Below are 27053 nucleotides of genomic sequence, written 5' to 3'. Positions count from 1 at the left end.
TATTAATGTTGCGCTTCTTTCGTAAGAAAGGAATCGAGTCCTAAGGGGGGGGGGGGGGGTTGAAAATGTCTTGATCCAATTTTGGACATTGGATCCAATTTGTATCAAGCTATATCCTGAAGAGATCAAATAAGGTTCAACTATTTCTTGATCAAATAATCTTTATCAAATTTGGATTCAAAAAAATCTTTTACCTAAGAACTGGATCCAAGTTTGATAAAAATTGGTTTGATCCAATAGCATTGGATCCAAATTTGGATCCAAATTAATTTGATCAAATAAAATTGAATCAAATTTAGATCAAAAAATTCTTTTAAATAAAAATTGAATCTAAGTTTGATCCAAATTAATTTTATCAAATAAAACTGCATCAAATTTAGATCCAAAAAATCTTTTAAATAAAAATTGAATCTAAGTTTGATCCAAATGAATTTTATCAAATAAAACTGCATCAAATTTGGATCTAAAAAATCTTTTAAATAAGAATTGAATACAAGTTTGATCCAAATTAATTTGATCAAATAAAATTGTATCAAATTTGGATCCAAAAAATCTTTTAACTAAGAATTGGATCCAAAAAATATTTTAACTAAGAATTGGACCCAAAAAATCTTTTAACTAAGAATTCGATCCAAGTTTTATCCAAATAGGTTTGATCAAATAAAATTGTATCAAATTTGGATCCAATTCATATTTAGCCGGGACACTTTCTTGGAATCGTGTATGGAATCTTGTACGGTGTCGTCATCTACCGCCAGTGGTTAGAAACACTGAGAATAACTTAAGCCGGTGGCTTAAATATATTATTTCTAAAATAGATGACGGCACCGTGTAATGATAAACGACAGCCGCCGTAAGTGTTTCTAGAAAGTGGTCCCAACCGTGACACCATAGCGGATATCAATTGAGTGTTCAAGAATCTAGAGTATATATTCCTAACTCAATGGTATAAACATAATTACAGAAGGCGATAGGAGATTAGATGACTACTTTTTATGTCTGGCGAGGTTTTTGATCAGTTTCTTTATTTTAGGCCAAAGTAGACGACGTTTGGCAGATATCGTAGATTTCCTAGGTTTTTGGCCTAAAAATTAGATTTTCATTATAGTACCTTATCGTTTCTTGGCATGATTTCTTATGTATCTAAGAAATTTTTCCACGAAGTTTGGCGTCGTTATCATTAATCGGCTATAATTAATTGTCAAGAGTGCTTCACTGTGAGTTACTCTCACAGCTAAGTGAAAAGTGTAGTATCTGTTTAAATATAATTCATGCCACTAAAATTAACTATTTTTCAAAGTATTGATTACCACCCAGATTCCGCCCTTATAATGCTGGTCCCAGTCAGTATCCAAACCTCTTTGGATATTCAAATCTCATTGTATACCGACCGGATCCAACTCTTATGGATCAAAAGCTGGTCCGAAACTAATTGGATCCAGACCGGATCCAAATCTAATTGGATCAAGAGCGGATCCAAATCTAATTGGATCCCGACCGGATGAAAGTCTCTTTGGATCAAAAGCTGTTCCAAAACTAATTGGATCCAGACCGGATCCAAATCTCTTTGAATGCCAACTGGATCCAAATCTCATTGGATCAAGAGCGGATCCAAATCTAATTGGATCCCGACCGGATGAAAGTCTCTTTGGATCAAAAGCTGTTCCAAAACTAATTGGATCCAGACCGGATCCAAATCTCTTTGAATGCCAACTGGATCCAAATCTCATTGGATCAAGAGCGGATCCAAATCTAATTGGATCCCGACCGGATGAAAGTCTCTTTGGATCAAAAGCTGTTCCAAAACTAATTGGATCCAGACCGGATCCAAATCTAATTGGATCAAGACCGGATCCAAATCTAATTGGATCCCGACCGGATGAAAGTCTCTTTGGATCAAAAGCTGGTCCGAAACTAATTGGATCCAGACCGGATCCAAATCTAATTGGATCAAGACCGGATCCAAATCTAATTGGATCCCGACCGGATGAATGTCTCTTTGGATCAAAAGCTGTTCCAAAACTAATTGGATCCAGACCGGATCCAAATCTCTTTGAATGCCAACTGGATCCAAATCTCATTGGATCAAGAGCGGATCCAAATCTAATTGGATCCCGACCGGATGAAAGTCTCTTTGGATCAAAAGCTGTTCCAAAACTAATTGGATCCAGACCGGATCCAAATCTAATTGGATCAAGACCGGATCCAAATCTAATTGGATCCCGACCGGATGAAAGTCTCTTTGGATCAAAAGCTGTTCCAAAACTAATTGGATCCAGACCGGATCCAAATCTCTTTGAATGCCAACTGGATCCAAATCTCATTGGATCAAGAGCGGATCCAAATCTAATTGGATCCCGACCGGATGAAAGTCTCTTTGGATCAAAAGCTGTTCCAAAACTAATTGGATCCAGACCGGATCCAAATCTAATTGGATCAAGACCGGATCCAAATCTAATTGGATCCCGACCGGATGAAAGTCTCTTTGGATCAAAAGCTGGTCCGAAACTAATTGGATCCAGACCGGATCCAAATCTAATTGGATCAAGACCGGATCCAAATCTAATTGGATCCCGACCGGATGAAAGTCTCTTTGGATCAAAAGCTGTTCCAAAACTAATTGGATCCAGACCGGATCCAAATCTAATTGGATCAAGACCGGATCCAAATCTAATTGGATCCCGACCGGATGAAAGTCTCTTTGGATCAAAAGCTGTTCCAAAACTAATTGGATCCAGACCGGATCCAAATCTCTTTGAATGCCAACTGGATCCAAATCTCATTGGATCAAGAGCGGATCCAAATCTAATTGGATCCCGACCGGATGAAAGTCTCTTTGGATCAAAAGCTGTTCCAAAACTAATTGGATCCAGACCGGATCCAAATCTCTTTGAATGCCAACTGGATCCAAATCTCATTGGATCAAGACCGGATCCAAATCTTATAGGATCCCGAACGGATCCAATTCTCAGTGGTTCCCGACTGGATCCGAATCTCATGGGATCAAGAACGGATCCAATTCTAATTGGATCAAGACCGTTGGATCCCAAATAGATAACAGTTGGATCCCAAATTTAATCCAGAGAAGTTTGTAATTGGATCCCCGTTTGATCTGTCCAATTTTTTATGAAATTTTGATCAAAAATTGATCCACCATTTTCGTAAGGGTTACGCTGAGTATTTATTTGTCCATTACAAGTTCCTTTCCTCACAATACTGGGTACAATCAAAACGAGATCAACAAAAAACAAATGCTGGGAAAAAGAATTAAATATTTTTAGGCTTTTTAAGAATGAAGTTTAAAACAGACTAAAAACTACTTTGTAATACCTTTTCTTTGAACCCAAAGGCGCAGCATAGGTCTGGCGGATGTAAAGGCTCTAGCAAAGTGATGGTCATTGTTTATCGGTAACAAATCACCATGCACTAGATCAGTGTACCATATTGTAAAAGGGATTTCAAAAAGCTTGTGAGAACGTTCGATTAATGAGTAAAATTCCTCAAATTTAGTAAGTTCACTTCGATTTAATGCGAATCGTCTGAATTCCGTTTCGACCTGAAAATTCAACAATAAACCGAATTAGCGCACAATCATTTATAGGCGAGCGCAGCTTAAAGGGGAACGGTCAAGCTTTAACCAGTTAGATAGCCCTATAGCCCATTAAAAACTAAAATTTATGGCGAAAACCGCATCAAAAAATATTGAGTGGTTAATTTTTAATAAAATAAAGAAATTTATTGAAATCGAAAAGTGCGCGTCCGCCGTGACACCTGGTGAGAAGTCGGTGAGACAGAAAAACAACGTAAAAGCTGAAGACGCAAAAATTTGTTTTGCACGCGCGGCGCGTTCCAGTTATAAAAGACCTAAGCCTAAATTGCGCGATTTTAAAAGTTAGGATAGTTCGCAAATCACTCATACGGGGTTAGGGGCGCTGGCGGCAGCCCCTAAGATGGCGGCGAAAATTCAAACCCAAACACCTGGCGTTATTTTTCGTTTTAACTTTTTGGGCCAAAAGCTATTTTTTTTTTCAAGACAAAAAAAGGTACGTGTTAGTATATTGAACGTCTTGTTAATCTTTTGATACGGAAATAAGGCCATAGTTGGAAAAGCTTGGCTGTTCCCCTTTAATTTAGTCTTTGAATGGGCGTAAATTAGATATTATAGTGGTGTTTTGTAAGCCTTTCCGTGAGTCATGTCATAATTTAATTCACTAAGCCTTGTTATGAAATTTTTATTACGTTTTTATAGTAATCGAAACCTATGAACTTACTTTACTTTTAACTTCTACAAGGCAACCATCAGTTTCAATTGAAGATTTTTGTGTTTTAGATAGAATAGACCCCATGATTTTGATTTACGATAACGAATCGCTTTCGTTTAATATACTCAATTTTCTTGGTTTTTCGTTTCGTAGTTAATAGGTGATTCTTAAATATAATTACAACAAATACATGTATTAAAGAGTTAATTTTTTGAGCGCGCCCTCTTGATATATTAGTAGATTGTAGCTCGCGCAATTTCACGCGCATTGAAAATGAAAAAAGAAGCGCGTGCTCAAATACTTGAACCGTACGACAAAAAGTAACCAAAAGATCTTAAAAGAAATGATTTGAAAAACGTCAACGGTTCATTGTACAAATAGACGGTAAAATAAATGGGGGTGGAATTTTAAACCGTCATTGCCACTTAAAAACTGGACACTAGCCAGGGAGGGAACACCGGATTGGTTGGTATTGGAGCATGCGCAGAGGCCAATTTTTAACTTTCGACGAGTAACAAATATCTAAATCGTGATTCTTCGTACAGCACGTGGCGCCATCTAAGTAAACTGACCGTTATATTTCGGGAATAAAAGCTAGACAAAATGGTTGTTTAACTGTAAATTTACCTAGAACTTGAATTCTTTAAATTAAAATACAAATTATTAACTGAGATCAATCGTAATGACGTGAAAAACGGTTGAAATGATTTCAGTGACAATTAAAGTCGCGAAGCGGAGAGGCTGGCAGCCATGCTGTCACGAAACGTTTCCCCTTTTTTCGTACCCCCAAATTCAAAAACCCTTCAGAGGCTGGGAAGCCGTTGGAATTTATTTTACCGTCTATTGGCACGCGCTGGTTCGGAAGGGACAATTTTATTGGCTAAGACAAATGCAGATAAATATAGCTAAGCACGCGTGATTCGATTTTATGATCAGAATAAATAATTACACGTGCGATGAAAAAATGCGCGATATCATCGAGATTCACGTGTTTTTAATTTAAAAACCCTTCCTTGTGACGGGTTTCATTTTTAAACGATTAGTTTCGTTTAGCGTCTAATCATGTGACCACTGATCTTTTTCGGAATCACCTATTTATACCACAAGGGGCGGGGTTGACACGGAAAGCATACCCTATGTATGACACTGGATGTAGGAGGTTAATTACCCATAAAAATGTTTATTTCTAACGTACAAAATATCTGGAATTTAAAAAACCGTCTGAAGCACATGGCTATTTCTACATCACGTGGCATTTTGTTTGCCCCTGAATTCGAGACCACTGCGACCTCGCGGGAGAATCGCGTACTACGCTGCTACGATACGTATACGCGCAGTGAAAGGCGGGCCGAGAAATGTCCTTCAGTAATTCGTCCATGAGCTACTATACCAATTAGGTTATACCGACGCCTCGTCCCATTTCAATCTTGAGTTTAGAGCGCCATCTCTTGAATGGAATACGAAACATTATTCATAAGTATGATTAGTAATTAATTATTCTAAATATATATTATTTTTATAAATATATATTATTTTTATAAATATATATTATTTTTATAAATATATATTATTTTTATAAATATGTTATATTTTTATATTAACATAGTATATTAATCACATATATATTTAATAATTAATAGCATAAAAAGTACTCAGTTTAGATATAACATAATGGTTAACGGTATTTATCGAAAATATATTTAGAGATAGTAAAAAATGTGAAAATTTGATATTCGTGATTATGAACACTTTCAATTTTGGTCAATAGATGGCGGCATCTGAGTTCTATATTAAATGAAAAAATTGTTAGAATGAAAACTGTGACGGTTCGCAGTTCTCCCTTACGTCAAAAGGTTCTTGGTAACGTAAGGGTCGTTGAAATGTTACGTAAAGTATTGCTCTTCTGTAGCGGAATCCAAATCAATTATTTTAAGAAACACTAGCAATTTAGTTTTTTGTTCGCAGTTATAACACTATGATTAGGTTGCTAGACGCTAATAAATTGAGGTAAACACATTGGTTTAATTTCAAGGAAATTTAAAAGCTTTAAGTTTAAGGAGGCGCTTAAGGGGAAACTCTATGAATGGAAGTAACGATTTCTGACACCAGATGGAGTAAGGACTCCATCGGTGTCGAACTCTACTGTAAAGTATGCAATATGAATTCGGTAGTGTTGAAACTTTTAATCAAACTGATTTTAAATTATTAGCAATTTATCAAAATAAAACTCATTTATCTTAAAAAAATGTCTTTATTGTCGAAATGTCTTTTTGATTTGTTTCGTCAAGTTTAAGATTGATTAAAACAATAACTTAAGCATTAATCCAAAAATTTATCTGAAAATATTCGAAAATGCATATCCAAAATAATTTTTTTTTAATCAAAAACCAAACGGCAAGGAAAATATTAATATTATAGTTTCCAAAATTGAGAAAACAAAAAGGCTTTTTTGATTTGCAATATTTTTTAATGATATTCAGATTATTACATTAATAATAGTTACCGTAACGCAAAGAAATATTGTATTAATAACGGTAATGGTGTTTTGGGGGGAACTTGAAGATTACGGCAAAGGTGTGCTGAGATATGCGCTTTCTTTGAGCCTACAAACTAAAACGTACCTTTCAATACAAGCGAAAAACGCGAATAAATAAAAATAATCACACTATAACAAAATAACACAAATATCAATCGCAAAGAGTGGCGAAGATTAAAGGCACGTCATCAGCTTTTGAATTCAGCAAATAAGGTGTGATTTCAAGAAAAAATACCGGAAAACTTTCTTGGACGGCCGCTTTAAATTTGAAAAGTACAGACGACTTAACGCTAAATTCCAATAAGGCTTTTTATTCGTAATTTGTAACTTGGCTTATTTCTCATTTGAGTCTTATTCGAAGTAGCTTGAGAAGAGGAAATGGCAAACAGAGCGTGAGAGGCGAATTCGTAACGTTAACATTAGTGGTAAAACAGGAACTTTCATAAAAACGAAGTTTTTACTGGTATTTCGTACCAATCCGTACATCCGAACGTAAACCGAACAAATTGAACACACATTTTATTCTGAGAGAATGACAGTCACCACTGTTCGCGATCAAACAAAAAAGAGATGTCGGGATCGAGGGGAAATAATTTAAAACTTTTCAAGTACGAAAACGTGGGGGTATTAGGAAAAAGATTACTAAAAAATTGGTGTTGTACTTAGCGGTGACTTTTTCAATTATTTATTTGCGAAATTGACTCAACGACCGCCTTCAATTAATTAAGTAATTTAAAAAAAGCTCTAATCCGCGAAATCTCCATTCGTCACCATCGTAATAATTTAATTTAATTAATTTTACAACTTAATTATTAAAATAAATTTTGAAATAATTAAATAACGCTTTGGAAAAATAGAAAGGAGATGGCGGTGGAGTCGAAGGCGTTACGCGCTCGTCACGAAGGCAGACTTACGCGACCACGCGCGAGACGAACGGTCTAGTCCGATTGGTCGAGGTCGCGGGAAGGGCGTTTGTGATTGGGCAAAGGCACGTGCTCGCGCGTGAAAGAACCAAGCTTCGGCGCGCGTTCCAATCGAATGAAGAAGATGGTGGAAGTGTGACGGGGGAAAGCGATTCGACCAATTCTTTTCCGATCGGGAGCTTTTTTCTGTACGACGACGCGAGAAGATATACGAAGAGAGACTGTCGTTTAAGTTTGGAACGGATGGTCTCGTCAGTTGCAGCCGCACTCCTCAACCACCATGTTGGGCAGCATGCCTAAGACTATATTGCTCTGCTCGGGGTTGAAGTAGAGCATCGAGATGCCGGAGAGTTTCTTGGCGGCGCAACAAGGGCCGGTGGAACCCTGGGGGTTCACCTGCGTCACCAGATGCGTGTGGGTGTAGGTTTGCATAAAGACGTACGGACATTCGCCGCTGCAGTAATTGGCTTCGTAGCGCTTAGGAGCGATAACCCAGTCCCAGCCGAACTTCTCAAAGTCGACCGTCAGGGGATATCGGCAGCATTTCACCTCTTTGGAATTCTCCGGACAGGTCATTCCCAACGACCTCTTCCTCCTCGTGTGTTTCGAAGCTTCCACTCGCACTTCGATGAACGGAACCTGCAACCAGAACCGGATAAACGGATAAATATCCAACTCGTGCACCGCGGAAATAAATTCGTCCAAACGGTACATCCATTTCTCAAAATAAACGAGGGATTATCGGGATTATTGGCTAGATTGCGGGTGCTTCGCTTCTACACTAATGCCTGTACAGTCGTAAACTAAACACTTGACCCTACCTCGTCATACAACGATACTCCAAAAAAACCTCAAGGATACATTCGTAATTAGAATTCCGCTACTTCAAACGAAAAAAAAATACGTTTATTTTAAGTTCGAATGAACCGATGAATAATTAAAACGCGGGTGATATCTGCCGAACAACAATGTCTGTAAACAACGCGAGTCTCGAGTGCGCGCATCAGGCCTCGTTGACGCGGACGATAACCGATCGTGGTGAATGCCTACCAACTGCCTTTCGCGTCAGCCACGTGCTTAGGTTGAGCGACTAGCTTTACAATTTTGGCGGGCTTATCGCGTCTGCATATTTCCGCGGTTCTCGAACTTTGAATCGCTACAAAAATAAAAAGTAGTAACAGTCAAGGCGCCGCTTGGACCGACCGACTGGAGCGTCTACACCGACCGATTCGGCGCATCGCCCCTACCCAGGTAGCAAATACCACCTGAAACGCTTGTTGAGGTTAACGGTAATAAATAATATTCTTCAAAGTTCCTAGTTGACTGGGGCCGATGCTTGTACCGCTTAACACGTGTCATTTAAGTACTCGATAACACTAATTTAAATTTAAACGTTTTATATTAGTTGCGCTAAGTCATTAATCTAATTTCGTATAAATATAGGTCGTTCACTAAAACGCGAAAAACCTTTCTTATAAATGTAGCGTGATAACAATTTTTGGTGATATGAGATAGAAAGTATACCTAATTACGAAAACCTATGATTAAATCAAAATAAGCAAGATTAACTACGTTAAATTTGTAAATATATTTTAAAATAACTAAGTTAATCTTACTTATTTTGAATTATATAACTGCAAAACAATTTCTTCTAATATCTATAAATACGATTAAAAAACAAAACGAAACGCTACACGCGTTGAATTCTTACCGGGTAGTTCTCTGGCTCTTCTGGATTGAAGACTTTCAATTGTTGGCCTTCTGGGTCCAGTAAGTGAATGACCAGTCCCAGGTTCTCCCGAGGACGGTGAATCCATTGGCTCACTAACTTGCGAACGTCCAAGATGATCCAGCCATCCTTGGTGATGCTACTGTCCACTTTCTTTTCTCGGTACTGAAAACGCAAACGGAGTTATACATTGGCACCGCTTATCGAACATTGTCAATTTTACCAAGTGTAATGTGGTGGTGTCTTGTTTGCCCTTGTTCCTGAAGACTTGGTAGATGAACAGTCGGGCCGGGGCGTATTCGGTGAAGATGCGATTGGAGTTGAGCTTCACCCAGAGATCGGCTTTGGCCACGTGATGGTTCAGAATATTTTTGGCGAAGTTGAAATAAACGCTGCCCGTTTGCTTCGGGTGCCTCATGCTTTTCGGAGCTGAAAGAAAAACAATGTTGCTATAAATTCTACTACAACATGAGCCTTATCAATCCGTGACTAGACAAACCAGAGGAACATGGTCATTGTCCGTTGAAAGGTCCCCACGTGTTTAGTCTACGGGGATATTCCGATATTTATAAAATTTTAAGTCGTTATCTTGTGAACAGGGAAATTATATTCGTATATACTTGGAATGTCTAAAGCTCCATTTCAAACGTCGTGCGAATGCACCTGAAGAAACGAGGGGGTCTTCATTCACTCGGAAAATACTTACCAGGAAAGGACTTAAAGGGAGTATAACGTTTTCAGGAATTTGGGCAATAAATAATTCCCTCCCCTAATTTTTCTAACCACGTGTTGTACGTAGTGTGAAATACAGTAGTTTTTGAGTAACTATCCCACTAAAAGTATCCCCGCTTTGGTAGTGCTTTTATTTCGCATATCTACTAGAACGTCTTTCGTGAATCTAAAACCACGTACCTCATTATTAAGAAATTATATTTAAATAAATATCCAAACTTTAATGAAAATAATTAATTTATAGCTCGGATATTGTTGTTTATATGTTAATGAAGGGTGTATTTAAAAAATAAACACTAAATACGAAACAATAAAGGTTTCAAGTGTGAAAAGCTCTTCAGGGCAGGTACGCTTCCTCTAATAGTAGAATTGGCTGTTTCTACTATCGTTCTAGACTAGCGCCATGAGCGGGAAAAGAGAGAAGCTATGGCGCACCCTACAAACAAGGAGGGCTCTACTCCCTTTAAGAAACCTGGATTCATTCTGACACTTAAGTTCATGTAGAATTTACGAAACTAGTCTTGTTCCGTATAAATAAGAAAAAATGCGGTATTGTTAACTCGAATCGGCGCAGATTTTAACGTATCACGGCACGAGTTAAAATCTCGGCTATAAATCACGCCCATTTCTATGAGACCAGTTAGGGCCACCACACTCTTCCTAGTGTATACTCCTATAATTTCCCGCGGGAATTGATTAAGCAATTGTCCACCCGAGCTTTGGTAATTCAATGACGTCCTACGGTAACATCTATGACAATAAGGTGACTTAATTCAATAAAAACGCTAGTCCTTTGATCGACCGAACGGAAGCGATAGATTCTTAAAAAAAAACCCCTTGACCTTTCTCATAGAAACGAGCCCCAGCTCAAATACGTTAAAAAAAAAGCGTAACTTTGTAAAGGGCTTTCCCGGCCATGTTGACCGCTGAGAACTTCCCTCCGAGTCGTGTTTACGCGGAAGCCAAGTTCTATCTTCAATGGCGCTTCCCAGGGTGCAATTCTCCCTCCGAGGTCCCCCTTCATTCAGCCGCGAATCAACAATGTTCCGGGGTCACTTTTTATTCCACTCGGGAACCACCTGCGAAACGCGCATTAAGCCTAGTTTGTTTTTAATGTCCTCGGGGCCGAAACAGGCCGGCCGACGCATTGTGATGGGGCGCCCTCTCTCGCTGCGGATATGAACTATAGGCCCGCCTCACCAGGGCTGCGCTCGATAAATGACCAGGGACCCTTCCTACAGATTTCCCAAAGCGCTTATTGTCATTAACATTGTAAAAAGCTAAACAAAAGAACCTTGAAGGCGAGTGATTGTTCAAATAACCGATAAAGGGCCGTTCTTAGGGGGGTGGGCTAGCCGGGCGGTCGCCCAGGGCCTCTAAAATTTTACCATAGTGATGTATATACTGGAGGGCCGCTGCACTCAGTTTCGCCCATGCATTTCGCCCGGGGCCACGAGATATCTAAGCACGGCCCTGCCGATAACATACCGATAAAAATAACCGATATTTAAATGATATTACTTAAATTAAGAATTAGTGGGATAGTATAAATTTGAGTCTACTCGTAAGGGTGACGGGTATTTTGCCAAATTTCATTGACCGTTGAAACATCGGTATCGGTTTAGTATCGGTAAAATTGTAATATCGGTTGTAAGGATAATTGGGATATTCGGTATACGTAAAAACGTTCACCCAAAAATTAACCAAAATAAATTTTATTTTATATTATCCGCTCTCTATCGAAATATTAAAATTTTACAATTCAATAAATAAAAGCGAAGCCAAAGGTACCATACGTATAGACATAAGTCATTGTTGTACTCTCCCTTATGGTAAATCCTTTACAGCGACCGATAAGGAAATCGTATTTTTTCCCACGACCACGTGCTTCCAGAAGCCAGCCAGGGTGCAACGTACAGCCAGGGTGCGAGCGCCGTGTTATTCACCCGGCATAACATTGGTGACCCATCGGAAAAAGGGGGGTCCTAACCCTTTAGATAAACATTAGCCGGAGTAGATATGACTCACGAATAACGGTACTTCATTCTCCGGCCATCCGGGACCCATTTTTTACAAGAAAATAGCGGAGGCCCGTTCCTTTAGAAAAGGTCGAAAAATATCGCTCCCCCTTCGGTCGGTCCCCCCCCCCCCCTCAGTCCACCCTTATTAGACGGGTTAAAGCCTAGTTTCGGTTCCTACCCTTTCGGAAAACTTTGCTTCGTCACGTGTTCTTGTCTCGTAATTTCTCCGCCCAGCGTGCCCCAATTTTGATTACTGTATTTAAAAAACACCCAGCGCGCACTTCCGGAAATTTGAGTTTTTAAAGTCAAATTATTGAAGCTATAAAGTATTTTGCAAGCCGCCAGTCGAGAAGGGTTTCCATGGCGACCAATTACGCCAACAATACCGAGAGTAAAACAAATCGAGATACGCGACTTTTGAATTTAATTCCAAATATGAATAACTTACTATAGTGTTCGGCAGTCGATTAATTTTTATCCACGAATAAAATAAGCTCGGCGATATTTAAATAATATTTATTTAAATAACCAATAGTTGAATAAAAATTGCAAAATGTTTAAATAATCGAAGGTGAATAAACCTATTATTTAAATAAAACAAACAATTATTTAAATAAATACCACTTTTATTCAAATTAATGCTTGACGACTTAGGCCTAAGGTGGTGCCTTGGGTATTAGCCTAGCTGATTATTATTATTATTATTATTATTATTATTAAAAAACATAATTAAATAAGTTAAAATGATATTCGTTTTACCAACGTTTTTTAAATAAATCAGAAAATTTGTGGATAATGAATAAACAATTCCGAACACTACTCGTTACTTCATTTTTAACGTTGCTTCAACCTTTTTTTTAGTATATTTCAATAATTATATTATTACGGCAATAATCATAAAAATAAAAACTTATTTTCCCAAAAATATTTTTTTTGACTCGCTTGACTTTTGCTCAGCGCAGTCCCGGAAAACTTTAGCTCGAATAAATTGTCGTACTTTACGTAACAGGCGTTTTTCCCGGAAATTAATTAACTAAAAATTTATTTTTTTCAACATAAATTAGCGATTCTAACGGCTTTAGTGGAAATTACAAAATTCATTTATATTCCTTATATATTGTCAGGATCGTCCATTTTTTAATGTATCAATTGTCAAGTGAACGATATAATATTAATTTAGCAATAATCAAGTGAACGATATAATATTAATTTAGCAATAATCAAGTGAACGATATAATATTAATTTAGCAATAATCAATTGAACGATATAATATTAATTTAGCAATAATCAAGTGAACGATATAATATTAATTTAACAATAATCAAGTGAACGATATAATATTAATTTAGCAATAAAAAGTGAACGATATAATATTAATTTAGCAATAATCAAGTGAACGATATAATATTAATTTAGCAATAATCAAGTGAACGATATAATATTAATTTAGAAATATTCAAGTGAACGATATAATATTAATTTAGCAATAATCAAGTGAACGATATAATATTAATTTAGCAATAATCAAGTGAGCGATATAATATTAATTTAGCAATAATCAATTGAACGATATAATATTAATTTAGCAATAATCAAGTGAACGATATAATATTAATTTAGCAATAAAAAGTGAACGATATAATATTAATTTAGCAATAATCAAGTGAACGATATAATATTAATTTAGCAATAATGAAGTGAACGATATAATATTAATTTATCAATAATCAAGTGAACGATATAATATTAATTTATAAATATTCAAGTGAACGATATAATATTAATTTAGCAATAATCAAGTGAACGATATAATATTAATTTAGCAATAATCAAGTGAGCGATATAATATTAATTTAGCAATAATCAATTGAACGATATAATATTAATTTAGCAATAATCAAGTGAACGATATAATATTAATTTAGCAATAAAAAGTGAACGATATAATATTAATTCAGCAATAATCAAGTGAACGATATAATATTAATTTAGCAATAATCAATTGAACGATATAATATTAATTTAGAAATATTCAAGTGAACGATATAATATTAATTTAGCAATAATCAAGTGAACGATATAATATTAATTTAGCAATAATCAAGTGAGCGATATAATATTAATTTAGCAATAATCAATTGAACGATATAATATTAATTTAGCAATAATCAAGTGAACGATATAATATTAATTTAGCAATAAAAAGTGAACGATATAATATTAATTTAGCAATAATCAAGTGAACGATATAATATTAATTTAGCAATAATGAAGTGAACGATATAATATTAATTTAGCAATAATCAAGTGAACGATATAATATTAATTTAGCAATAATCAATTGAACGATATAATATTAATTTAGCAATAATCAAGTGAACGATATAATATTAATTTAGAAATATTCAAGTGAACGATATAATATTAATTTAGCAATAATCAAGTGAACGATATAATATTAATTTAGCAATAATCAATTGAACGATATAATATTAATTTATAAATATTCAAGTGAACGATATAATATTAATTTAGCAATAATCAAGTGAACGATATAATATTAATTTAGCAATAATCAAGTGAGCGATATAATATTAATTTAGCAATAATCAATTGAACGATATAATATTAATTTAGCAATAATCAATTGAACGATATAATATTAATTTAGCAATAATCAAGTGAACGATATAATATTAATTTAGAAATATTCAAGTGAACGATATAATATTAATTTAGCAATAATCAAGTGAACGATATAATATTAATTTAGCAATAATCAAGTGAACGATATAATATTAATTTAGCAATAATCAAGTGAACGATATAATATTAATTTAGCAATAATCAAGTGAACGATATAATATTAATTTAGCAATAATCAATTGAACGATATAATATTAATTTAGCAATAATCAAGTGAACGATATAATATTAATTTAACAATAATCAAGTGAACGATATAATATTAATTTAGCAATAAAAAGTGAACGATATAATATTAATTTAGCAATAATCAAGTGAACGATATAATATTAATTTAGCAATAATCAAGTGAACGATATAATATTAATTTAGAAATATTCAAGTGAACGATATAATATTAATTTAGCAATAATCAAGTGAACGATATAATATTAATTTAGCAATAATCAAGTGAGCGATATAATATTAATTTAGCAATAATCAATTGAACGATATAATATTAATTTAGCAATAATCAAGTGAACGATATAATATTAATTTAGCAATAAAAAGTGAACGATATAATATTAATTTAGCAATAATCAAGTGAACGATATAATATTAATTTAGCAATAATGAAGTGAACGATATAATATTAATTTAGCAATAATCAAGTGAACGATATAATATTAATTTATAAATATTCAAGTGAACGATATAATATTAATTTAGCAATAATCAAGTGAACGATATAATATTAATTTAGCAATAATCAAGTGAGCGATATAATATTAATTTAGCAATAATCAATTGAACGATATAATATTAATTTAGCAATAATCAAGTGAACGATATAATATTAATTTAGCAATAAAAAGTGAACGATATAATATTAATTCAGCAATAATCAAGTGAACGATATAATATTAATTTAGCAATAATCAAGTGAACGATATAATATTAATTTAGAAATATTCAAGTGAACGATATAATATTAATTTAGCAATAATCAAGTGAACGATATAATATTAATTTAGCAATAATCAAGTGAGCGATATAATATTAATTTAGCAATAATCAATTGAACGATATAATATTAATTTAGCAATAATCAAGTGAACGATATAATATTAATTTAGCAATAAAAAGTGAACGATATAATATTAATTTAGCAATAATCAAGTGAACGATATAATATTAATTTAGCAATAATGAAGTGAACGATATAATATTAATTTAGCAATAATCAAGTGAACGATATAATATTAATTTAGCAATAATCAATTGAACGATATAATATTAATTTAGCAATAATCAAGTGAACGATATAATATTAATTTAGAAATATTCAAGTGAACGATATAATATTAATTTAGCAATAATCAAGTGAACGATATAATATTAATTTAGCAATAATCAAGTGAACGATATAATATTAATTTAGCAATAATCAAGTGAACGATATAATATTAATTTAGCAATAATCAAGTGAACGATATAATATTAATTTAGCAATAATGAAGTGAACGATATAATATTAATTTAGCAATAATCAAGTGAACGATATAATATTAATTTAGCAATAATCAATTGAACGATATAATATTAATTTATAAATATTCAAGTGAACGATATAATATTAATTTAGCAATAATCAAGTGAACGATATAATATTAATTTAGCAATAATCAAGAGAGCGATATAATATTAATTTAGCAATAATCAATTGAACGATATAATATTAATTTAGCAATAATCAATTGAACGATATAATATTAATTTAGCAATAATCAAGTGAACGATATAATATTAATTTAGAAATATTCAAGTGAACGATATAATATTAATTTAGCAATAATCAAGTGAACGATATAATATTAATTTAGCAATAATCAAGTGAACGATATAATATTAATTTAGCAATAATCAAGTGAACGATATAATATTAATTTAGAAATATTCAAGTGAACGATATAATATTAATTTAGAAATATTCAAGTGAACGATATAATATTAATTTAGCAATAATCAAGTGAACGATATAATATTAATTTAGCAATAATCAAGTGAACGATATAATATTAATTTAACAATAATCAAGTGAACTATATAATATTAATTTAACAATAATCAAGTGAACGATATAATATTAATTTAACAATAATCAAGTGAACGATATAATATTAATTTAGCAATAATCAAGTGAACGATATAATATTAATTTAGCAATAATCAAGTGAGCGATATAATATTAATTTAGAAATAATCAAGTGAACGATATAATATTAATTTAGCAATATTCAAGTGAACGATATAATATTAATTTAGCAATAATCAAGTGAACGATATAATATTAATTTAACAACAATTTTAATTTAGCAATAATATTAATTTAACAATAATTTTAATTTAGCAATAATATTAATTTAGCAATAATATTAATTTAGCAATATTCAAGTGAACGATATAATATTAATTTAACAGTAATTTTAATTTAGCAATAATATTAATTTAGCAATAATATTAATTTAGCAATAATATTAATTTAGCAATAATATTAATTTAGCAATAATATTAATTCAGCAATAATATTAATTCAGCAATAATATTAATTCAGCAATAATATCAAACAAGCAATAATATTAATTTAGCAATAATATCAAACAAACAATAAAATTAATTTAACAATAATATTAAACAAGCAATAATATTAAACGAGCAATAATATTAAACGAGCAATAATATTAAACGAGCAATAATATTAAACGAGCAATAATATTAAACGAGCCATAATATTAAACAAGCCATAATATTAAACGAGCCATAATATTAAACGAGCCATAATATTAAACGAGCCATAATATTAAACGAGCCATAATATTAAACGAGCCATAATATTAAACGAGCCATAATATTAAACAAGCCTTAATATTAAACAAGCCTTAATATTAAACAAGCCATAATATTAAACAAGCCTTAATATTAAATTAGCCATAATATTAAACAAGCCTTAATATTAAATTAGCCATATATATTAGCCTTTCAAATTAGCCATATAAATTAGAAATATAAATTAACAAGAATAATAAATTAACAAGAATAATAAATTAGCATGAATAATAAATTAGCATGAATAATTAATTAGCATGAATAATTAATTAGCATGAATAATTAATTAGCATGAATAATAAATTAGCATGAATAATAAATTAGCATTAATAATAAATTAGCATGAAAAATAAATTATAAATAATAAATTAGCATTAATAATAAATTAGCATGAAAAATAAATTATAAATAATAATAAATTAGCAATAATCAATTAACAATAATTAATTACCGATAATACGAAATTAGCGACAGTAAGAAATTAGCGACAATAATTAATTCGCGATAATAAGATATTAGCGATAATAAGAAATTGACAATAATATGAAATTATCAATAATAATATAATATATCGATAATATCTTATATTACAATATATATGATATAATATCTTATATTACAAAATATATGATATAATATCTTATATTACAAAATATATGATATAATATCTTATATTACAATATATATGATATAATATCTTATATTACAAAATATATGATATAATATCTTATATTACAAAATATATGATATAATATCTTATATTACAATACATATGATATAATATCTTATATTACAATATATATGATATAATATCTTATATTACAAAATATATGATATAATATCTTATATTACAATACATATGATATAATATCTTATATTACAATATATATGATATAATATCTTATATTACAATATATATGATATAATATCTTATATTACAATATATATGATATAATATCTTATATTACAATATATATGATATAATATCTTATATTACAATATATATGATATAATATCTTATATTACAATATATATGATATAATATCTTATATTACAATATATATGATATAATATCTTATATTACAATATATATGATATAATATCTTATATTACAATATATATGATATAATATCTTATATTACAATATATATTATATAATATCTGATATTATAATATACAGTATATCTTTTATTACGATATATGGTATATATTATATAATATCTTACATTACGATATATAGTATATATTATATAATATCTTATACTACGATATATAGTATATATATATAATATCTTATACTACGATATATAGTATATATTATATAATATCTTATACTACGATATATAGTATATATTATATAATATCTTATACTACGATATATAGTATATATTATATAATTTCTTATATTACGATAAATAGTATATATTATATAATTTCTTATATTACGATATATAGTATATATTATTTATTATCTTATATTACGATAAATAGTATATATTATATAATATATTATATTACGATATATAGTATATATTATTTATTATCTTATATTACGATATATAATACATAGGATCCAATATCTTACATTACGATATTAGTGTATATTTTATAATATCTTGTAATACGATATATAGTACATATTTTATACTCTCTTATATTACGATATATAGTATATATTTTTCTAATATCTAATATTACAATATATAGTATATATTTTATAATATCTTATATTACAATATAAGTTTAAAATTTACTGGAACAAATGTTTAAAAAATATTATAATCATCTCTTGAAATATTTTTAATATAATATAATAATCTCATATATAAATAAATATTAAAATCATAACTACGAATTAAAATTATGAACCAGAATGAAATTGAGTCATCAAAATTAATTATCAATTTAAACGGAATAAGTCTCTAAGACAGTTTGTTATCCACTCCAGCCTCCAATAAGTACCACTGCCCACGTGACAGGCGTTTTCCTAAAGTTAAAAATATTTACCCCCAAAATGGCGGCCATAGTCAAAGCTACGGAATGGCATTACCAAAAATGAAAAGGCCCATAGCAACACCAAAAAAAAAGAGCGCGTAGAACTGCAACAACAATTAAGGAAAGACGGGATCCAGAATTGAAAACAAAAATGAAATATGTCTAATGATCCTAGCAATGACCTTATTTTTCTGTCAGCTCTAGCATCACGAAACGGAAGCCCGCTTGTGTCCTGAATGATAATTCGAAGGGCCCGCGCGAGAGCGTCTTCGCGGAGAAAGCGGCCAGTACCGCCGCTCAACAGCTGTTGCACCTGTCCCAGGATTTGGGGGATTTTTCTCTCTCTACGAATGTAGGGCAAAATGGAAAATGGAGCCCAAAATAAAGCTCCAAAAATTAACGACCCGATCCTAAATTAAAATCATTCAATATCAATTAACCGTAGTTCAAAGCGCCGCTACAAAAATAACCGGCATCTATAAGGAAAATGCGAGTATAAAGATTCAAATTATACATCCTTATCGTTTTAGCTTAGCAACAAAATCGATTATTAATTTTTTCGTCATAATAATATTTTTTAAATAAAAATAAATTATATTAAAATAATACGTGGATGCGCGTTTAAATAAAAAACAACAGTTCAGTTAAAATATTTATAAGTATATTTTTAAATCATCAGAAAAATATTACTAGAATATTGGATAGAAATTAAAATATACAATTTTTTAAAAATAAAAGGGTAATTTATTTAAAGGCCTGGGTTTTTTCTGCCTGTCCCCCTTTAACATAAATACCCTAGTGGTAGGCCAACCGCTGAACATGTTGGCCTAATTTAAAGGGGGACAGGCAGAAGAAAACCTAGGCCTTTAAGGAATTCTTAAATGGTTTAATAAGCCCAATATTTATTAAATTTTAACCAAGATGGAATTGGCATATATTAACGATCTCGCATTATTCAAAGCTTAACACTCCCTGCTAACGTAAAATGAATGATTTTTGTAAATGATGGCTAATTATTTTACTTTTTATGGACTTTGAAAATTCCTTTTTACTTTCTACACGTATAAGTCATCGTGGAATTTTTTAAATATATTCGCATAGCGGCGTACGTGAAAATATACGGCCTTGACTTTGCGTCTTTAAAAAGAAAAGGCGCTGAAATTATACGCGTTTTAAAAGTAATTCTAGAAGCAGTTGGTGGCGCGGAAAAAAAGTACGAATACTCGAAATAGCGTCCAGGGGGAACGCGCTCACGCTACGCGGAAGTGAAACTCCTCATCAACGGGTTAAGCCCTTCATCGTCATCAAAGAAGCCGGAATAACTGAACTAGAGTATTTTCCGAGACGATTAAAAATGGTAGGGCGCGATTTAGAAGGGGTCATTTTTTCCAAAAACCAAATAATATTAATATGTGGAATATTGAAATTATTCTAATGAGTAGAACGTACAAGTTGAAGAATTGAAACGAGTGAAGGGAGTGGATCAGCTGAAATGAAATTCACTAAAAGCGAGAAGTAAATTAGGGCCTTCACGTCTCTTTAAGACGGCCCGTCGCGTTTTCTGAGAGTCGAAAGGACCCCTGTCGAGCTTATTCCGAAAAGCGCAACTGCCACGCACGTGCAAACAAAAAGGTGCACCGCTTAACGGGGCTGGGGGGGAATACCAACACGCGAGGACAGCCTGCCGAGAACAGCGTTAACCCCGAACCCAATTTTTTTGACACTTGACATGAGAACCCTGAAATTTCGCTCGTAATTGCGATCCGTTAATCCCCGCATTGAGGGCTTTCTGGGAAAAGTTCCACGTCCGATCGCGGTGGAGAAAGCCAGGTGTTTCGCGCGAGTACGAGTATTTTACTAGTCAATCCTTTCGCTAGTGTGACTTTGGGAAAAGTTATTCAACTTTGCGAAGGAATTTGCGTCCTTTTCCGTAACGCGACTAGTCAGTCATCCAGTCGCCGCGACGGGGATAATAATTTTATTCGGTGACATTGAGTCGCTTCTAAACGTATACCCGAATCGCGGTTGACAACGAATTCGGGGTACAGGCTTAGCGAGCAAATTTCGCGACGCGGTTAAAATTTAAATATCGTTTTGGGCACTTACGATTTTGCGCCAAACTGATGACTTTCTGGGTGTTGAGATGGTATTCGTCGTCGTCTTCGAACTCTCCCAGTCGCGTGCCGAAGTGGTTGGCGTAGACGTCCTCGGACGGAGAGTCACCCATCATCAAGCTGGCCACGTTCAAGTTGTTCAGCATGTCGTGGACGGGCGGAAGCTCGAGCATCATCTTCCGGGTGATGTTGGGAGGACGCGACAATCGCAGTTTGTCCAGAATCTGCGCTTTGATGACGGCCAGTCTCATCTCCCTGGCTTCCTCGTGGGGTAGACACCTCGTGCAGTTCCTGCCGTCAGCTTTGGATTTGTCGAGCGGGTACGAGTGTCCCCGCTCGGCGACATTCTCTACGTTGTTGGTGACGATCAACGGAGGAAGAGTCCCGGTGATCGGCTCCGAGTCGTCCGACGAATTCGTTCGGCGAGGAACTCTGTCGTCGTTGGCGTCGCGGGGTTGTCCCGCTTTGGGAGCGTGGTTTTCGTCCCATCGTTCAACCAGTTCTTTGATGGCGTCTTCAAAGCGCGGTTCCCGGTCAGAGAACGCTTTTCGCGTCGTTCCGTCCACGTACGGATGCCGAGGAATGATCAGTAGGGCGAGCGCGGGCACGACGACCCAGCGCATCCATAACGACGATTGCATGGTTTTCACGAATCTTACCAGAGCGCGAAATGACAGCCGCCGACCGAACGCGGAAAAGATAATCTTTCGAAAAACGTTTAGTTAAATCGCGTTGTTATCGGAGGAGAGGCGGGGGGGAAGAGCTTTCGATTTTTAAATAGTTAAAAACGGAGCGGTCGTCTGGGATGATAAAGCGAGCGTATCTCGGGGCCGACAAGTAGATAACGAAGAGCGGCTTTTCCGTTACCATATATAACGAAATCGAGTCGCGGGCGAAGTGTGAGAAAGGTTTACGGGGCCGGCGAGAACTTTCGGTTGGTGGTGTGGTGGTCGAGCGGGCCGACGGTGCGCGGAGAGAGCGGCTGGGGTCAAACGCCGTTTACGTCGTCCTCGGGAAACTTCGGAGGAAGTCCGCAGCTCCGGGTCCGGCGTTTTATAGAAGACAGGAGGTGGCTGCCAGCGCGCGCCGCAGACCCCAAACAGCGAACCCAAAAAAAAAAGGAATAAATCCTAGAAGGGGGGACAAAAGGTAGAGATTTATCTCTCGGCAGAATGGGAGGGGTGTTGATGGCAGCGTGAGATATCTCCCTCGGAAAAGAGAAAAACAAGATCACATAGCGTATACGAAGCGGGGAACGAGACACGGACGGGAACACGCCTACCGACGACTGTCGAGTGACATTCCGTCAATGGTACCTCCTACTCGAGGGCTTCCCCGGCGTCATTTTCCGTCTTGGCCGCGGAGGGCCAACGGGATGACGTCCAATAGGAATGGCGCGGCCGAGTCGCGGATTTATGAACGGGCCCCTTCGAGTACTATCTCGATCTCTTTGGCGTCATTCGAAAGTTCGGCCGGACTTCTCTCGGCGGATCCGAGCTCCGAGAAATCCCCAAAAACGCGCGCGCGGGGAGATTCCGTGGCCCGACTCGAGCGAGATCGTTGCCGTATCTTCCGTTCGAGCCTCGCCACTCTGGCCTATCGACTCCCAGGGCCGCCGCGAGCTAAGACGAAACGTTTACCGCCGCGATAAATATCAGACCGGGGCTTTTTAATAGTTCTTTTACGAACTGAACATTTGCCGGCGAAAAGAATTTGCGCTCCACGAAAGCGCGACGGAAATTTATTCAACTGGTTCACGCGACACTTTTAAAGCGCTGTTTCTGGGAGGGGCGCGCGTTCGAGGAAGCGGATCACCAAAATGCCGACAATTTTCAAAACTCAAAAACCCAAAAATAAAAATGCGCCGGCTTCTACGTAATTATTTCGTCATATTTAAAACGTCTAATTGAGACGTAGCGGAAGTATTAGCGCTTGAAATGCGATATCAAAATGGAAATTAAATTGGGCGAAATTAACTCGATAAACGGCGTCCGTCTTCCCAAATTTATTTTTATATTTTGATCGATTACGCCTTCAAAGAGGCTTCGTTTTTACAATCGGTGGAAACTTAAATTTACAAGGTTCAATTTGGGTAAAAATCTCAGGCAATAGAAATTTAAATCATTCGAATTTCGTAAAAATTTGGTGCCCCCCCCCCGAAACGTATGGTTATATGAACAATTTATTTACTTTTTAATTTATTTTATTCTATTATGTATCCCTCCGAACCAGAATCCTGGATACGCCACTGATTAAAGATTTACAATGAATGATAAAAATCGGTTGCGGTTCAAAATTTACACTGGACAATTTCGGTTAAAATCGATTGCAATAAAAAAAGTTTACCTAACGAATTTCTAAACTTGTTGCAAGGACAGTCTTGTGCATATTAGAATTGATTAAAATAAAAACCACTATTGTACAACATAAAGTTTTAATTACAAGACTAAGCAACGGCCGTCTCGGCGCCAATACTAGCGCCGTCGTCAGGCTAATTTACAAAAAAAAACTTTTTATTGTACAATAGTAGTTTTTATTTTTATCAATTCTAACGAATTTCATAAAAATTGGCACCAATTAAAAATTAAATTGAACAAATTTGGAGGAAAAAATCAGGGGGTTAGAAGAATCTGCACTAGACGAATTTCGTAAAATAAATGGTTCTCAAATGAAATTTGCAATAAGAATTTAGAAGAAATTAGTCTCAAATGAAATTTGCAATAAGAATTTAGAATAAATTGGTCTCAAATGAATTTGGCAATAAGAATTTAGAATAAATTGGTCTCAAATGAAATTTGCAATAAGAATTTAGAATAAAGTGGTCACATATCGACTATTTTCGCAGTATTTAGAAGAGTTCTATGGGTTGCACTTTTTAAAATCCACTGCATGGCTTCTCGTTTTAAAACCTACTACTGGTTTCTTATTAAAACCTACCGGTTTCAGTTTTTAAAACCTATTGATTTATCTTTTGAAAACCTACTGATTTCGCTATTCAAAACCTACTGATTTCCCTATTCAAAACCTACTGATTTCCCTATTCAAAACCTACTGATTTCCCTATTCAAAACCTACTGATTTCCCTATTCAAAACCTACTGATTTCCTTATTCAAAACATACTGATTTCACTTTTTAAAACCTACTTACTTATTTAACTCTTTAAAACCTACTAATTTAATTCTTTAAAACCTACTAATTTAACTCTTTAAAACCTACTAATTTAACTTTTTAAAACCTACTAATTTAACTTTTTAAAACCTACTAATTTAACTCTTTAAAACCTACTAATTTAACTCTTTAAAACTTACTAATTTAACTCTTTAAAACCTACTATTTTAACTTTTAAAACCCTACTAATTTAACTCTTTAAAACCTACTAATTTAACTCTTTAAAACCTACTATTTTAACTTTTAAAACCCTACTAATTTAACTCTTTAAAACCTACTAATTTAACTCTTTAAAACCTACTAATTTAACTCTTTAAAACCTACTATTTTAACTTTTAAAAACCTACTAATTTAACTCTTTAAAACATACTATTTTAACTTTTAAAACCCTACCAATTTATCTTTTTAAATCTACTCTCAAACTATGACGTGCGCTTTAAACAATTAAATTTTAATAAATTATTGTATAAATTGTTCGAAATATACTCCAAAAGCTGCCTAATTATTGCTTTTTTATAACATCGAAATGAAGAATTGGCCAAGAACACAAGGGTGGTTACACCAGGGTTCACAATGGTAGAAATTTATGACTAATAAAATGTCCAGATTGGCTCCGAAATGGGATACGGCGGAAAGCAAAGGTGGAGCTCATTTGCATTTCTTTTCTGATATATTTCAAAGCGAATCTTTCTAGACAAGCTGCGTGCCACGCTCACTTTTAAAATTTGTCGCCTCGCACAGCCACTGAAATATATTAAACCGTTGACGCCAAGGTTCAGCGGGAAAGACCGCTTAAAGGGGAGTCATTATTTTACTTTACTTGAAGTTCTTCGCGAAAGTAATATTTTTCTCATTAAGAGGCTTCACGGTACAAAGGAAATACAACGACTAATTTTCATTTACCCAATATACAGTATCAGAAGTAAATAGACCGCGGATGCCTACACCGACTAACACGTACCGCTGTATTACTCCGCCTAACGATGAAAAGTTAAAGATTAAACTGGCTAGGGATATTTACTAATTAAAAAAATATAGTTTCCCGATGAAATAGTTAAAACAATATCCTTAAATGACGTTTTTCGGACGCACTTTTTTTTCTATCGTGAAGTACTTTGAAAAATCTGTCGTACCATTAGCAGTATTTGGGACATAAATACTTCTATATCTAAGAGCTGTTTGATGTACTGCTGTCAATATAAGAGTTAAATTAGTAGGTTTTAAAAAGGTAAATTAGTAGGTTTTAAAGAGTTAAATTAGTAGGTTTTAAAGAGTTAAATTAGTAGGTTTTAAAGAGTTAAATTAGTAGGTTTTAAAAAGTTAAATTAGTAGGTTTTAAAAAGTTAAATTAGTAGGTTATAAAGAGTTAAATTAGTAGGTTTTAAAGAGTTAAATTAGTAGGTTTTAAAGAGTTAAATTAGTAGGTTATAAAGAGTTAAATTAGTTGGTTATAAAGAGTTAAATTAGTAGGTTTTAAAACGTTAAATAAGTAGGTCTTAAAAAGTAAAATAAGTAAGTAGGTTTTAAAAAGTTAAATCAGTATGTTTTGAATAGTGAAATCAGTATGTTTTGAATAGTGAAATCAGTATGTTTTGAATAGGGAAATCAGTAGGTTTTGAAAAGTGAAATCAGTAGGTTTTCAAAAGATAAATCAATAGGTTTTGAAAACTGAAACCGGAAGTTTTTAATAAGAAACCAGTAGTGGGTTTTAAAAAGATAATGTTTAAATGTACTATATAAAAATTCGGTAAATGCGGCTCACTCCAATGATTATTAGGACACCCTCGTACGATTAAATCATATTATATTTTTAATCATGATTATTAGGACACCCTATAACAAAGTGATAAATGTTGTGACGTAACATTAGGAAGACCTTTGACAACATTGCCATAAAGGTCAGACAAGTATACTGAACAAGCCTCGACAACCCTTCACAACTTCTAATGCTTAAAAAACCCGAATTAAATAGACAACGGACAATATCAGAACAGAAT

General features: G+C 33.7%; 2 protein-coding genes across 2 annotated transcripts; both read right to left on the bottom strand.

The window, feature by feature from the left end:
- Positions 1–3170: 3170 nt before the first annotated feature.
- Positions 3171–4489, bottom strand: LOC149925521 (partitioning defective 6 homolog beta-like). The gene is made up of 3 exons (XM_090159698.1): positions 4272–4489; positions 3331–3556; positions 3171–3254 (listed from the first exon to the last, which is right to left on the bottom strand). Exons 1-3 carry the CDS (start codon positions 4344–4346, stop codon positions 3238–3240), a joined length of 318 nt encoding a protein of 105 aa, XP_090015824.1. The 5' UTR covers positions 4347–4489; the 3' UTR covers positions 3171–3237.
- Positions 4490–6707: 2218 nt separating this feature from the next.
- On the bottom strand, positions 6708–23641 carry myo (growth/differentiation factor myoglianin). Its single transcript, XM_090160944.1, has 4 exons — positions 21880–23641; positions 9674–9879; positions 9433–9615; positions 6708–8360 (listed from the first exon to the last, which is right to left on the bottom strand). The coding sequence occupies exons 1-4, from the start codon at positions 22526–22528 to the stop codon at positions 7974–7976; spliced, it is 1425 nt and encodes a 474-aa protein (XP_090017070.1). The 5' UTR covers positions 22529–23641; the 3' UTR covers positions 6708–7973.
- Between the last annotated feature and the right edge of the window lie 3412 nt (positions 23642–27053).

The sequence above is a fragment of the Leiobunum rupestre genome, chromosome 10 (genome assembly GCF_980474605.1).
Source record: "Leiobunum rupestre chromosome 10, qqLeiRupe1.1.hap1, whole genome shotgun sequence".
Lineage (NCBI taxonomy): Eukaryota > Metazoa > Arthropoda > Arachnida > Opiliones > Sclerosomatidae > Leiobunum > Leiobunum rupestre.
Note: the sequence above shows the minus strand (reverse complement) of the source record. Positions and strands in the feature narration are given on the sequence as shown.

Excerpts from the sequence above, each read along its gene's own strand:
- LOC149925521 (XM_090159698.1), bottom strand. The coding sequence starts at position 4,346 with ATGGGGTCTATTCTATCTAAAACACAAAAATCTTCAATTGAAACTGAT. Across the intron at positions 3,557-4,271 it reads TTGTAGAAGTTAAAAGTAAA|GTCGAAACGGAATTCAGACG; the intron begins GTAAGTTCATAG and ends TTGAATTTTCAG.
- myo (XM_090160944.1), bottom strand. The coding sequence starts at position 22,528 with ATGCAATCGTCGTTATGGATGCGCTGGGTCGTCGTGCCCGCGCTCGCC. Across the intron at positions 9,880-21,879 it reads CATCAGTTTGGCGCAAAATC|CTCCGAAAAGCATGAGGCAC; the intron begins GTAAGTGCCCAA and ends TTTTTCTTTCAG. Across the intron at positions 8,361-9,432 it reads AAGAGCCAGAGAACTACCCG|GTTCCGTTCATCGAAGTGCG; the intron begins GTAAGAATTCAA and ends TTCTGGTTGCAG.